Source organism: Cebus imitator, unplaced genomic scaffold (assembly GCF_001604975.1).
Source record: "Cebus imitator isolate Cc_AM_T3 unplaced genomic scaffold, Cebus_imitator-1.0 Scaffold64, whole genome shotgun sequence".
NCBI classification, from domain to species: domain Eukaryota; kingdom Metazoa; phylum Chordata; class Mammalia; order Primates; family Cebidae; genus Cebus; species Cebus imitator.
The window spans coordinates 7,717,746-7,734,414 of NW_016107379.1; the positions used below are offsets into that span (position 1 = coordinate 7,717,746).

At 36.3% G+C, this 16,669-nt stretch overlaps 1 protein-coding gene across 3 annotated transcripts in view; it reads right to left on the reverse strand.

Moving 5' to 3' along the window:
• The window catches only part of KIAA1958 (KIAA1958 ortholog), a 180,144-nt gene that overhangs the window by 38,581 nt on the left and 124,894 nt on the right, over positions 1-16,669 (reverse strand). Inside the window, exon 3 of one of the 3 annotated variants that reach the window (XM_037739197.1) lies at positions 14,697-14,780. The exons of 1 other annotated variant lie outside the window; for it this stretch is intronic. In XM_037739197.1, coding sequence (XP_037595125.1) covers positions 14,697-14,780 — 84 coding nt within the window. Of the gene's footprint in view, positions 1-11,919; positions 14,781-16,669 lie in introns of those variants that run through there. One more of the 3 variants, XM_017530368.2, reaches the window with a different exon arrangement.

Sequence of the window (16,669 nt, forward strand, 5' to 3'; positions counted from 1 at the left end):
AAAAAAAAAAAAAAAAAAAAATTCAGTCTAGAACAATACCCATAGCAAGATTCCATTTTTTATAAGAAAACTAAAATTTAAATGATCTGTTTATAATTACGTAAAAAAAAAAATTGGAAGGAGACACATCACATTGGTTAGTGATTAGCCCCATGGGACTTTAAGTTTTGCAGTATGAACATACTATATTTTCAAGCTATAAAATAGGACTTTAAAAATGTAAATATAGGAAAAATAAAATGTTTTTTATTTAGCACAGGAACTCCTCTTTTAGAAATGTATCCTAAGGATTTAATCAGAGAAGTATATAAAAAATGTATGCTCAAGGATGTTAAGGAAAATTGATGAAAGAAAAAAACTGGAAACAAATCCAACAGCATTATATAATAGATTTTGGCACATCTGCGCAATGGAAAAATATGAAGTTGCATAACAATCTACTTTCAAAGGCTAAAGGTCTTTTACAAATGTACAAAATGGTAAATACAATTAGATTACAGTTTTTGAAGTATATTTTTGTAAGGAAAAAGTCCAAAATTAAACATCAAAATGCTAAACATTCCTATCTATAGGTAATTTGAGTCCTGTGATTTTTAGTTCCTATTTGGTAGTTATTAGTATTTACCAATTATCAATAAATGTCTACTGCCTTATTTGTTAATAAAAACTGCCTTAGCATTTTTAAAGCATTATAAGTCTTAACAAAGCAAATGGTGGTTTTACTTCTATTTTTTATTTGTATTTCTTTGAGACAGGCTTTCGCTCTGTTTCCCAGGTTGGAGTAGAGTGGCGTTATAGTGGCTTGCTGCGTCCCCCATCTCCTGGGCTCAAATGATCCTCTTGCCTCAGCCTCTCTTAGCAGCTGGGCCTGCTAATTAAAAAAAATTTTTTTTAACTTTTTTGTAGAAATGAGTTCTCACTATGCTGCCTAAGCTGGTCTCCAATTGCTGGGCTCAAGCAATCCTCCTGCGTTGGCCTCCCAAAGTGCTGGGACTGCAGGCATGAGACACCACACCTGGCTTTCCCTTTTTGTATAAGATGGTTCAGTCTAAAAATGTTTGCCATCAAATTCAGTGTTTGCTTTTAAAATTATCTTTTGAGATGATGTATCACCAACATTAAGCACTTTATATATATTAGCCGTTTTAGTCACATGGAATCCTCTTCAAAAAGATGAGTATGAATAAACTGAAAATAAATCAGACTTTTAAAAAGGAAAAAACATTATTTGTAGTTATTACTCAACTTGAATTCTAATATTCTTTCCCTAGCAAGGAAATAAAATTGATCATATTTTAAGTGTAAAACTTGCAAGCACAGTTAACGATGAGTTCCTTAAGTACTATGAAAATATAAAGGTGTAAGCACCTGTAATTTTATATAATCTATCATCATACAAAAATACAGTCACTGTTTGCATCTGGAATATTCAACTGTGAGTAAAGACTGGTGGTATATTCAGCCATGAAAGAAAAACATTTGCATTTCTACAAAGTAATTTTGTATGAGATGTTGTAGTTTCAGACGTTTTAACGTGCTTTTCCATTATTAAATGATTTTAGTAACACAAAAAAGATGTGTGAAGTTAACCCACTTAATTTTGAACAGCCATTCCTATTTGGCTCAAAGAACACTGTCATATGTGCTAAAGGTAAAATGATATATGGAGAATTCTGACTAAAGTGATTCTCCTAAAAATAAGGAAGTTTAGAACATGACATCTCCTTAGCTTGGTATAATTTAAAAACATTTTTTAAAATATATTTTATTTTTATTTTTTGAGAAGGACTCTTGCTGTCTCCCGGGCTGGAGTACAACGGTAGTAAATCTCAGCTCACTGCAACCTCCACCTCCTGGGTTCAAGCGATTCTCCTGCCTTGGCCTCCTGAGTAGCTGGGATTACAGGCGCATGCCACTATGCTTGGCAAATTTTTGTTATTTTTACTGGAGATGGGTTTCACCATGTTGGTCAGGCTGGTCTCAAACTCCTGACCTCGTGATCCACCTGCCTCGGCCTCCGAAAGTGCTGGGATTACAGGTGTGAGTCACTGCACCCGGCCACTTATTTTTAAAAACAGAAACAGAGTCTTGCTTTGTTGCCCAGGCTGGTATCAAACTCCTGGCTTCAAGTGATCGTCTTGCCTTGGCCTCCCAAGAGTGCTGGGATTACAGGCTTGAACCACTGTGCCTTGCCACTTATTTTTAAAAATAGAAATAGTCTTGTTTTGTTGCCCAGGCTGGCCTCAAACTCCTAGCTTCAAGCAATCCTCCTACCTTGGCCTCCCAAAGTGCTGGAATTACAGGCATAAGCCACTGTGCCCCGCCTCAGCTTAGTATAATTTTGCACCTATTTAAGAAGTGTCTGACAAGGGGATTACTAGAAGTAAAGAAAAGTGGACAACAGAGCTCCACACACACAGACAAGTGAGTTCATTGTTTGCAGCGGGGCTTTCTTTTCCATTAACAGGATTTTCAGGCTTGGGGGCTCCAGGAAGCCTATGATTAATTCAACTGTAGATCCTTTACTAAAGGATTGTTGCTGCCCTATGGTCTGTGTCGGAACAGTCACATGTGCAATGCTTCCCCTTCCAGGGCTTCCCCCTCCTCAGTGGTTAGAAACACTGCACACGGGCTGCCTGGCTCAATCTGCATTGACTGTATATCCTGAGGCCAGCGCACAGTGTCCAAGTCAACAAAATGTTTTTCAAAATGTGGTTTAACTTGGTTTGTTGTAGCTACAAAAATCAGCCAGCTTTGCAGAAAACAATTTATTAAATGAATGAAGACTGGTCATCATGCCTAAATACAGACAAAACACTGTGACTCAAGCATGCTCCCATTATAGAGACACTGTTGACACTCATTAGCTGACTTTATTGGATTGCTTTTCTCATTTCCATACGTTTTAGGCTGTACCAACAAATATAAAAAACAATAGAAAATTACACTACATTAGAGGCAAACATTATACACGCAATGGAATAAACTAGACACAAAACTAGATTTTTATTTAGAGCACAAGTACGTAGACAAATATGAAGCAAAAACAGTGAGCTGACAAAAATGAGAACATCTTAGTGTAAAAAATCAGTGAGCAGCAAAATAAAGATGAAACCAAAAGAGTACTCTTAACGAAAAAGTTATTATTACAAATACTGACGGGCAGCAGATTATTTGACCAAAAACATCAGTCACATACTTGATACAGTATCAGGAATTTCTATTTCAATTCACCTTTCTCTTCTTTCTCTCACAAATTATAATTGTAGCAGCTTTTAAAAAGTTTTTAAATAGGATTTGAGTGAAACAGGCATGCGTGCTTTTTTCACGTAAATCAGTTAAAAGCCAAGTGGCCACAAAATGTATATAAAAATAACAATCTGTAAAATTTGGGGAAAAGTAAATGCATCCTCAAAGAACAGTACTATATTTTTTTCATATAGCAGAGTTAATCTGTTGAAACAGTTTTCTCTAAGTATTACTTGTGGTTATTGTATTTCTACACAGATGTCTGGTCTTAAATTGTAGTGACTAAATTGATAAATCTTCTTATTCCCAGTTAACTTCTAAGGGATAGAGTAAAAGAAACCTTAAACACATTCTTAAGATTTATAAGGATGGAAGACCTTATTGAATACTGCATTCGTTCTAAGCCATGAAAGTTCTTCATTTTAATACATAGTAAGTCTGTTGAATCTAAAACACTTCCAATCATTTTCCCACCAGGTTTCAGGCATATGGGTTTGGAGTTACATTTGCGGACTACGACATAAAAGGTACAAACTATTACTGACCATGGGGCTAATCTAGCAAATCTACATCTAACTCTGGCAGTGAAAACATTTAAAATTGTGGGAGAAATTAGAAACTCTATAAATTAGAAACCTAATAAATATATATGTATTTGATTTAAAAACTGCCGTAGGCAAAAAGGCCTCAGGACAGAAATACAAAATGTACGTAAGACCCAAAGGTGGGAAATAAATCCAAGAGCAGGATTCAAATAAATGTGCCCATTGCTAAATTGTTAATCATCAGGATATATCATGCCATAATCTTTGGTGTCCAAAATATAAAAGGAATTCTTGGTACAAAGGCTCTGCCTGAAAACCACTGATGTAGGGATCAAGAAATACTTTTGTGTGACTCTGGAGGCCACTGGACAAAGGCAGAACTTCTTTAGACCACACATAATTAAATTTTTATTGCTTTATCACCTCATAGAGGGGCAAATGTCTAAAGCATATTCTAGAGAAATAGCTCACAGTTAAAATCTGCCTTTGTTTTCCTTTAAGCAGAGGTGGTGGGGGCCTTGATGAATTAGTTTCAATAGCCTTAGAATTAAATCAGCAATTTCAGCAGCAATGTGTCCAAATACAGCATTGGCTGTTGCTACATATCTGACAGTCACACACAAAGTTTCTATATAATTCAGGAGATTACCCCTTTATTAAAGGAATCTTGTAATTATAAGCCCATTAAACTGACAGAAGGAAACCCTGCACCAAGTGAGGAGTTCTGGCAAGTTGGTGTTAAAAGGCTCTTCAGGAGGCAGCCTTCCTAACACTTTATGACAGTTTCCCCCACTCATTTTAAGAGTATAAATAAAACTATAGTGGTATTTCCCCCATATTACATCTTAACAACGTGTGGTAATCTGTTGAAACAATTTTCTCTTTACTTTCAGTTTGTTTGGAATTGCTGAGGCAAGATGGAAACATCAGGTACCAAACTAGACAGGTGGGCATGACAAAATCCTGATGGCCACAAGGCAACGCAGTATGTTAAGTCAGTCTATGTAAATGCTGTGTGTAAAAGTTAACACGTGGGAACTGTGAGGTTTCAATGGTTCTTTATAAAGAAAATAAAATTACTGAATATTCTTTATTTTTTGAGATGGAGCCTCACTTCCTCACCCAGGCTGGAGTGCAGTGGCGCAATCTCAGCTCACTACAACATCCACCTCCCAGGCTCAAGCGATTCTCCTGCCTCAGCTTCCTAAGTAGCTGGGATTATGGGCATGAGCCACCACACCCAACTAATTTTTGTGTTTTTAGTAGAGACTGGGTTTCAACATGTTGGCCAGGCAGATCTTGGACTCCTGATCTCAGGTGGTCCACCTACCTCAGCCTCCCAAAGTACTGGGATTACAGGTGTGAGCTACCATGTCTGGTCTGAGTGTGCTTATTAAATGAAATTCAAACAATAAGCCATGATAACCAACAAAAATAATGTATGCACCTCATAATCTTCTGCTATTACATTGTTCAGCCTAAAAATATCCAGATCAAGGAAAAGTCTACTGCTCTACTGTCATCCGATTGGATTTTTCTGCAAGATATTCAAATATCAGAAGAAAAAAATATTTAAAATTCTAGAGGGGCGAGTACTAGAAAAATTCAGAATTCTTGCTTTCTTTCTCTTTTTGCAAATTTTTTTGCTCTCAAAGAGCTGGGAAAGTGCCAGACAGAAGCTGACCTAGCCTGGAATTATAAATATGATGCAAAATTTTCAAGTTTGGCACCACTTTGACAACTACAGTATTTCTTTCTGTAGAGGCCACTTAGTGCTGGCTCAAAATATTAAACAATGAAGTACATAGTTACTTAAGTCACACATACAAATGATGACTGGCACAGCCGTTTAACAGTTTTTCAGTTTAACTACAGTAAGTGGTAGCAGCAATGGTTAACAATTCCACATCAACACCACAAACACACATATGAAACAGCACCTATAACAACATGCAAAATCTCAACAACACCACTGAATATTACACAATGCATAGAAATGGTAATGATTTTTGGCAAGGTGTTTTTTTTTTTTTTTTTTTTGTAACAAATGCTTTATAAAACAAAAGTTATTTTGTTATAAATGCTATTTAAAAAGTTGTAACAATCTAATGGATTATAGATATAAAAGTTCAGTTAAAGTTAATCTGAGTGGGTAATACTAAATATGGACCTCCTACTTCATCCAATATAAATAATCAATTATAAATTAATTTCTAGTGGAAGTATACTAAGGTATTTGATTTATAAAAGAATTACAGAAAATAAATGGACATAAAAATCACTAAAATACAATATACACAATTACTGTTAGGAATCTATATTGCTGATATCTTCCTAATTCTACTTATCACAAACAAATAATGCCAAAGCATTTTCAAAGCTCTTATTTAAATGAATGTATAATGGTAAAAATGCTAATTCCAGTGTAATACCAAGACAAACATTAGAAGTCGAACATAATTCAACATTCCATAAAAAGACAAATCACACTGTACCTTTTTAAAAAACACCTAACATTTGAACTTTTTTCAACTATGATCTGGTAAATATGATTTTTAAAATAAAAATTTGTGAAATGTTTCAATATTTATGCTTGAGTTCCTTTTCAGAAGAGTAAGCAAGGTGAGAAATACAAATAATTTGCATTTAAGTTTCTATATCTACTTACTATAGGCCTCGTTCCTTAGTTACCATTTTCCCCCTTTACTATATCTAAATAAATTTACTTCAGAAGCATTCTAATTATGTTGATAGAAAATTGATCCTCTGACTGATAATATGTCCCAAAACTTTAAATATGGTTTTTAACTTTCCATAGGCTAAAAAATATTGTGGGTTGAATTCAGAACCAGCAGTATAGATGCTATGCAGCTGGATAACCAAGTGAATATCAAATTAAACAAAAATATACTTTCTTGTTCATAATCTAGAATTCACATTCTTGAAGACTGTAGTTTGTTTCTCCTCCATAACTGAAAACTAAATATAAATGGGGCAGGCTGAGAGATGTTTGTTAGAATCAAGGAACAATTACATTTACAGATTTTCCTATTAAACTCCAAAAAGAAAAGTTGCTAAAACTAAGTTGTAACATAACACAAGGAAAAGTGAAATGTCACATTCAGAAACAGCCTATTGGAACTTGGCAGCTTGAATCTACTCCTAAGATAAATTTGTGGGTTTTAAAAACAATTAAAATCTGGAAAACAAGAAGTAGAAATACAGGGTTGTTTTTCTTCTCTAAACTCTACCTATGGGCAGGAAGTCAGAGTGCCTGTTCTAGTCCTGGCTTTAACCCTCACAAGGGAAATCTCACACTCTAACAAGGTGTGAGCACCTGGGCATGCACCTCCTTTCTCTGGGGCTATTTCCTCTTCTGTAAAAGAAGGATGGATTAGGCCAGAGCAGTGGCTCGTGCCTGTAATCCTAGCACTTTGGGAGGTGGAGGTAGGGGAATTACTTGAGTCCAGGAGATTGAGACCAGCCTGGGCAATACAGCGAGATCCCATGTCTACAAAAATTTTTTAAAAAATTAGTCAGGCATGGTGTCGTATGAACCTGCAGTCCCAGCTACTGGAGAGGTTGAGTTGGGAGGACTGCTTGAGCCCAGGAGTTCAAGGCTGCAGTGAGTTGTGATTATGCTGCTGCACTCCAGCCTGCACAATAAGTGAGACCCTGTCTCAAAAAATAAATAAATAAATAAATAAATAAAAATGAAAAGGTGGATTAGATGTTTCCAATTTTATTTTCCAGCTAGCACACCTGAAGGATGCATTCTAGAGGTAACAGCAGCTCAGTCAGCCTAGTGAGTCTCAAAGAAGGAGGGGAGGGGGTAAGGAACATGAGACCTCTGGGGAATTTGTTTGAGGTTGTGTTCTCTTGGCTATTTCTATCTCCTTGCCCTCCCCACCTCCATGAGGACGTGGTGACCCCTACTCTTCACAGCACTAAAAATCACTGGGCTAGATGAGCTCCTGGGTCTGTTCCAGATCTAGCCTCTATGACAAATAATTCGACAAAGACAATGGTTTACATTAACACTCAGATCTAATTAATATTCTAATCAAACTGGGGCTCTGACCTAATTAATACTCTGGTTCTAATTCACAAAGGTCATTGTTTACATAAGAACTCAATTTAAGTGTATTAAAATGCCATCTATAAAAAAATATATAATTTTGAAGCTTTTGCTCAGTTTTGGCAGGCCCAGTTGGTCAATTTACAAACAGGTTGCACCATGAGAAATTTTAAATGTCTCCCCTTTCTGTTTAGAAAAGTAAAGTTAGAGTTCTTGGTACTCTGTCAACATCAACTCTTCTTTTCTGTTGTTATATCACTAGAAATACACCAACTCCCAACAGGATATTTGCAATGTATTTCTTTATTCCAGTTCTATTTGATGGCAAGGAGCTCTAAAATTATCCTAGCTTCATCACTTTGCTTTATGAAAGGCTATGCACTCAATATCATCTCAGTCAGATTCAAGTGGGAAGGGAAAGCAATGTTTGAATACCACACATTAAACAAAAAACTATTGAGGATGCCCTTACCAATGTGCATTTCTTAACTGATCACTGTCTATCTGTACCATATCGTATGGTAGATGTACAGAGACATAGCTTGCATAATACTATTCTGTTTGGGAAACATTTATTAAACTGGTAGAGAACTTGCTAATTCTTCAATACTTGTAACTATTTTTTAATGAATGAACCTTTTAAAAGATATCTTGCTGCAAGAAATTATATATTCCCCTTGACTTTCCTCCCTAGGCTTAGACATTTATTTCTTCTATCATATGGGAGAGAATTTTTATTTGCAGATGCTTAGTTTTACAGCTTTATTTTGGCTACAGAAATAAGGATCAAAATATACTTTTCCTATAGATAATCAGTCAGAAGAGGGCCGATTTAGATCACAAGTGTCTGTCTCACATTAAGCAGATAGTCAAACCAGAAAAAATCTGAATAGGTTCACAGTCTACCTCTAATTGATATTTAGTATCTGGTCAATGGCAATCAATATTGGCTTATAGGCATTCCTTCTGCCTAGACCCTCCCACTTCCCTGTCTGAATTATAAAGGACTCTCTTGAAATTGGGGTTTTGGCTTTAACTGGGGTAAAAATAAGTGATAATCACTTACATATATACTTCCTTGTGCATATACACACTTGCCTCCATGACAAAGTTGGGTGTTTCTTAAAGAGTGACACACACTTCTGCTCTCTGCTGGTAACCAGGGGCAAACAAACTGCTTAATATATCATCTCAAAATAACTACAGTAATGGGGCTAAATAATGTTGTACTAACAAATGTGCTGGTGATAGCTCTGATCTCAATCAAGGTAGAGTTGAATTCATATTGATGACTTTATTACACTTGGGATTTCATCTATAATTTATAATTTCAAAGTATCTACAGAAGCACTGTAGCACTTCTTGAACAAGCAGCTATAGCAGGAAAAGAGAGTGCTTAATGGGATCTAGATCTAATTTCAGATACAGATGCTCTTATATATTAACTGTGACATGGGCAAAACATTTGACTTCTCTGATTTCCTCAATTATGAAAGAGAAATAATAATACTTACCTAATAGGACTATTGTGAGAATTAAGTGAAACAACTTATAAAGCACTCAGTACAATGGCACATTGTCAATGCTTAAGAGATGATAGTCACTGATAACAGCTCTACACATTCTGATGCATGTGTGCACCTACGTGAATACAATGGATAGTACAGAAATGCCTTCATTTTATTGATTTTAAAACAGGCTCTAAAGAAGATTCTCCACAAAATACTCAAAGAGGCATTATGTATGGATTCTGCAGCAAACCAGCATATTCAATGAAAAAATAATGAATAAACTGCATGAGTACAAAGTTTGGAAAACTATGCAAAATAGTATTAGCATAGAATTTTTTGCTAAAAAATTCTGGGCTCTCAAAAATGGAGTAACTTTTATTACAATGTCTTTTATAAATTCTTTGAGAGCAGGAACTACTTCATGTATCTTTATACTCCTCCCAGTTTGGACCCTAGCTGTTCAATAAATATTTGTTGATGTGACTACAAATTTTCATCTCAGTAGTCATTGATTTCATGGCATCTGGAAGCTAAGCCTTATGATTTAGACAAGTAAATGCTATGAAAGTTTCCGCTAACAATAATCTAACTGAAAAACCAAAGAGATCAGATGTATGCTAGAAGATTTTTAGACTACTCTTTTGTAGAACTGGAAGTGATTTAACATAGGGAAAATTTAACCATAGGGAAAAATAATTATAAAATAAATATCCTAAGTTGCTGATATATAAGTTATACTCAGACCAGCCCTAAATAACCATGATATCAAATGGAATCTTAGAATAAACTGTCTTGGATAAATATCCTATGTCTAACTTTTTCAAACATTATAGTTGTTTTTTTTTTTTTAATTGCTAGCATCTATGGTTTTCAATAGTCACTCATATGAATATGGTAGAGAGATTATGCAGCTATGTCATCCAAATGCTGACAGACTGGTTCAGTGCTTTTGCTGTAGACAGTGCAAAACTTTTAGTCATGTGAGGAACACTGGAGTTTCTTACATGACATTGCATTGATCTTAAAGTATAAGCACTGCAAATAATGGCTTTGAGCCACAGGATTGCCTGAAACGGCAGCAATGAATACCTGCAGGACTGTTGATTTTTTGCTAAAGTATATGTGCAATTTTGACATTTGCCTCTGCCACAGCATGAACATGATTTTTTTCTTAATATTCCAAATGATAAAAATGGCATCTGGCAGTATCATTTAGATAAAAACACAAAATTTAGAGGTAGTTGTAGATTTTTCATAATATAATTAACTCCAAGAGATAACACCAGCACTTTGGGAGGCCAAGGCAGGAGGATCTCTTGAAGCTAGGAGTTTGAGGCCAGCCTGGACAATACAGTGAGACCCCATCTCTACAAAAAATTAGCTGAGCATGATGGTGTGAACCTGTAGTTCCAGCTACTTGGGAGGCTGAGACAGGAGGATTTCTTGAGCCCAGGAGTTTGAGGTTACAGTGAGCTATAATTCTACCTCTGCACTCCAGCCTGGGCGACAGAGCAAGACCCCCACCCTGTCTCTAGTCAAACAAACAAACAAACAAACAAAAAAAGACAGATACTGTAACCTGGCTATGCTTCTACCAAGCCATTATTCAGAAAACAGTTTTCTGAAACTAAGAGTCATGATGTTCCTATTTTGGTTTGAGTTATCACAGAAAAATATAAATAAATAAAAATACTTCACATTCTCAATTTGTGTTATTCTAAATGAAAATGCAATATGATTAAGCAGGACAAAGATTTTCATTTTAGTATCTCAATAAACACAGATAGGGAACTGACATTTTCTAGTTCTGCTTTCTCAGTGCATACTGACTACCCTTCTTCCTTAAGACAAACTTACTGTGCTGTCAGAAACATATTAAAAATTTAGAAACTATGTCAATTAAAAATTAAACGCACCATAACATTTTAAGTGTTTCACAGAGACCTTTTTTCAAACATGAGAGGTAACCACATAAAAATAACTATTTTTTTTAAAGAGTTCCCTAAAGTAGGCTGTCTGCTGCAGTCAGGACAAGCTACAGAATAAGGAGAAAAGGAAGGTTTTGCAAAGAGAAGTGGGAGAAAGAGGCTCTGTGGCTCCAAATGTATGGGGGTGGGAGAGGACTAGAGGACATGGTGCCATCATGAAAGATCACTCAGGATTCCTTTTGATCAGACATCCTTCGGAGATGTTAAGATGCTGTGTCCCCAGCTCTGGCTCAAACCACTGAAAAATTATGAGCTGGTCCTGAGAAGGGTAAATAGAAAAAAAGACTCTGGAGTGAAAAGACACACTACCATTTATTTAGCTATGATCTAACTAACTTATTTTGACCTGACCATAAAATGAAGATAACTCACCTTTTCAAAGTTGCAAGATTAACATAATGTATATAGAAATAAATATGTAAGTACTGAAATATATCTGAAGAAATATTTGCCAAAATGTTAACAGTAGTTATCTTTGGCTAGAAGATTTATGAGTACGTATTTTGTTTTCTTTATCCTTATCTGTATTTTCCTATATATATTTTTATGATTAGTAACTATGACTTACATATGTGATGCATGTAAGTCATTCGGCACAGTGCTGGCATGCATGCTGGCTCAAAAATGGCAGCTCTCACCATTATCAATACAAAAACATAAAGCAAGACATTCTCTGCCTTTCTTCTTGTCTCTGGATGTGTAAATAAACATTTCTCTATGGAGGAAAAGCCATGAGAATGAGGTTAATTTCACCAAACAAAGTCCACGGCTAACTTCCCACTCCTGAGCCAAATGAAAGGTCACAGCTTAGATCAACAGGTCTTTATATGGTTATGACTTGGTGTTGGAAGGAGTTCCCTGACCATGGGAGAGCTCAGCTCTGTGATGACTTAGCAAAGCAATTCAGAATGGAAGTTGTTCTGGTTATATACCAAATTAATGTACAAAATACCACCTACCTTTCTAGCTAATGTGAATTATGAGGTAGCCTTGAAGAACAAATATCTCCCAATAGAATTCTCAGGTCCAGTGAAACAACCAGGATTTGGAATTTATGTGTGTTTCTGATTACATGGGATAGGAACCTAGCTCAGCTTTCTTGTGGTTCTAATGTCTAAATTTAATTTATTTTTGAAATAACTTAATAATTCACCACAGGCTTCAAGGCTTGAAAACAAAGAGTTTGGGAAAACTGCCACAAATGTTTAACCAAAATTATTATAATAATTGCAGGATATCACAGATAAATGCATTTATATTTACTACAGAAGAATCTCGCACATTTTCAAGAGTGTCAATATTCCTTTGATCTCAACTACAGAGTCAAATACCTCTCCTTGCCCCAGAAGAAAAGAGCCTGTTTAATGCTTCTATATAAATAATTTGGGGAATATGAACTTTGAAGACGAAGAGTTTTTTTTGTTGTCTCGACTACTGCTTCCAGATTTTTAGTAAGACTTCCCACTCTTTACCTTCTCTTTATATGCAATCTAATGCTTGGCAACATTTTCAAAGCTTTGGTAGGTTTAAATTTCTTGTCAAACTTGATTTATATCCATTTCTTAGGGACAAAAAAAGAAACATTCTATCCAGGTTCAAGCACAATAGTTAAAATGAGCTATGTAACAGTCCTTTTAGCCAGAATATTAGACTTTGCATATTATTTTAAAATTACGTACCTCCCTAAAAGAATGGCACCTTTACTCCCTCCTTCTACCCTTCCCCCCCCAAAAGAAAAGATGTTAGCTAAACATCTAGATTTTCGTACACTGTAAAAAATGAGGCACAGGAGCTAAAACTCTAAGTTAAAAAGAGAACATGTAAATAATTTGATGTTGAGCTTATACAACACTTTCATATTCTGGATCTAGCTGAATACAGTTTTGTGTAAGCAGTGAAGTTAATGTCTCCTCTTGATTAATATAGAATTTTAAAAATTAAAAAAATAAAGCCATTTATTAAGGAGACAAAAAATGGGAGTTGGGGTGGGAATGAAAAGCAGGAATTGAGGACACAAGCATCTAAGTCTAAGATGACTTTCAATTTCCTTTTTGACAGTTTTTAAAAAACAGAATTCTCTCTCTGCTTTATGTTGCCTGAGAACCACTATGGTTTTGTAAAATTTGTAACAGTAACTACATTTGATCACCCACAAGTACATCTGTCTTAAGCCTATAAATACTATGTTAGTAATACTAAATTATCTCCATTGGCTTATTTGTAAAAAGAAAAATATATTATATATTTATATTTTTATAAAGTTAATTAACACTGAGGGCAGAGGAAGGGGAAGGAGAAGCGCTGTATAATCACAGTTTCTCTGGACACGGTAACCAAACGGGAGTCTTGCTCAAGCCACCTGGTCAAGCAGTGTCTGAGGAAGAGTCATAGGAGGCGGAGACGATGAAATTGCCATTGTTGGAGTGCCCCGCCACTGACTGGGCAGCCTGTTGGCTCAGATTGTTACAGATCAGCACCAGCTGATTGCTCTGGGCCTCAGACAATGTGCTGCAGCTCTGATACACACTGAAGTTGGTTTTCCTGCCGGGGATGTTGCCCTTCTCACACATGGTCTTCACCATCTTGGCCAGTTTGTTCTTGCCAAGGGCCTGGCAGTTGTACCAATGCAGAGCCGCCAAGTTCACGACCGGCTTGATGGATAAGTAGAAAGGGGCATCCTCATAGCGCATGGCAGGAGGCCGCCGCTGGGCATACTCCTTATAGTCCTGGACGGGGCAGGTCTGCGGGGCATGCTGGGTGGCATACACACGGGAGTCTGTCCCCCCTCTCTTGGTTTTGGCATTCAGGTCCCCTGTGTCCTGACCCATCCACTCCAAGTACTCCAGACCCGTCTCTGTTACCCGGAGCCGGATATCACCCCATTTTAAGGTAGATCCATGGAAGCCTGTGCAATGCCCAAAAGCTTTTGTATTGTTGAGCCAGACTAGGTTGAGCAAACCCTCAGGATTATATCGGCTTAGCAATCCCCTTTTCCGCAGGATGAGCTCATCAGCAAAGGTGAGCTTCATGGACTTGTGTGGCTTATTTCCTTTTCCTTTGCAGCGGAGTTCAATTTGCTTCTGCTTCAGGGCCTCTTGGGAACGCTTGAATTCCTTATCCCTGGTGATGCTGTAGCCATACCTGTGTTCTTTGAGGTACCTTTCAAGCCCACACTGATAATTGGCCAAGCTGTTGGGTTCGTATTCGGACCCATCCTTCTGCCTGGCATCAACAAAGAAGGACGCAAGGTAGGCATCCAACTCCTTGCAAGGGATGACATAAATCTCTCTTGTTTCAGAAGGATACTTGGAGATGAGGAACTCGCGGAAATTGCGGAGCGCGGTCTGCGTGCTCCGGATGGTTTTCTCGTTCTGCTCCCTGCTGAGCTCAGCTGCTCTTTCATCCTGGTCTGCAACAAATTGGGGGGGGAGGGATAGAGAGGGTGTTGATGAGTTCAGACAATGCACTTTCTACTCTGAAATAAAGTTTCCTTTTATAATGACAAGGGAAAGGAAGAATCAATTCTACAGAGATCACTGATAAATGTTATTTACATACCTGTCACATTATAACAGCCAACTTCAGTTTCACAAATGATCTACTAGACAAGCATATGGCCCATTACAAGCAAAAGGAGTTTCCTATGTCACTGGCACATAGTTTAGTGCATGAAGGTTTGTGGAAAGAGAGAGATTCAAGACGGCCTTCGTTTTAGGAAAAATGTGAAACAGAAATGTGCTGTTTATCCTACCACAGCGTGCAAGGGCCCCATTAGCGCTGACAGACTCATTCCAAATCACTTCATTTGTGAAAACAGAGGTTGTACTGTTTCCATTTTATTGAATTAAACTAAAATATCTGTATTTGTTATTTTAACACATCACTAAAAGACTGTATTTAACAATGACAAAGCACGTCTTTTATGGCAGTTAAATACTTGTTCTACAGCAATTCAGGTAAACATAGTTTAAAAGCATTCTGCATGTAACTGCAGGGCATCTGTAGTAAGTGATGAACGAAAATATTTGGTATTTTGGAGGGTAATGAGGATACAACGTCATAGCTATAAAGACAGGACAGTTACATAGGAAATAGGCTATTATAGTCAAGATGCAAAGAAGAGGGTATGTCTCCAGGATCCATCATTTCTTTTTATTACTTTATTATTTGTACTCTGCTACCAAGGACGTGAGGTGCCTCTTTCTGTTATGGAACATCCATGATTAAGTAATGCTGCCCTGGAACAGCTGTCTTCACAGATTCCTGTGCTTCAGAATCACCCAGTATGCTTGGTCAAAATGCAAATTCCCACACAGCAGGTGTAGGAATCTGTATTTTAACCAGCATTTCTATGTTCACGATGAGGTTTGAGAGGATTCACTTTGAAAAACAAAGTTCCAATGCCTGTGTCCTAGGTAGGAAATCCTACTCTATTTTCACCAATTTTTAAATAATAGTAAAGTTCAATTATATCATTTAAATAGTTTCATTTCAGTAAAATGTAATTTAAATTTAGGACCTTAACATTAACAATAAATTGTTTTGTCAAAAATCACCACTATTATGTTAGACACAGTCTGGGTGAAACCCAAAAGAGAAATCCTAAAGAAAGCATACAATAAAAACAAACAAACAAAAAACCAGGCTATCCTATTGATTGTTGAGAGGCAAACACAGACGTTAATGTCAGACAACATTAAATATGTAATTTCTGATTTCTAAAGTATAAAGTAGAACCATTTTATTTATCTTAATTGTGTTATCTAGAAAAATTTTTTTATTAACCTGAAAGGTTGCTTGGTGGAAGTCTTTGAATTACGACATCCAATGATAAAAATAAAATTTCTAGTAAACTGAGTTTTATTTACACACTTTTTGTATTACTATATACATACATGAATAGCTATGTTATTTTAAAATGACAATCATAAGACATAATTGTCAAAAATCCACATAGCTTTATAAAATGATATAAACTAAAATTCACTAAACTAGTTAGCTATTTTTATAGGCACATTTTTGAGGGATCACATTTCCAAATCTCAAATATACAAAAGTTTTATGCTTCAATAGACTTAACTTTCAGTCATGCTATTTCTTCCAGTTGAAACTGTTTATCTATTAACAATAAAGATGTTTATATTTCCATCACAAACATGGAAGCCACAGGTTGAATGTAATTATTTGCCATGCTGGCTTCTTTGACTGTTTACATGGAAAGCCAAAAGGGCCAGCACATCTGTTTTTCTTGGCTACTTGTTGAAATATCTATCACAAGGGTCTTCTAACTTCAAACAA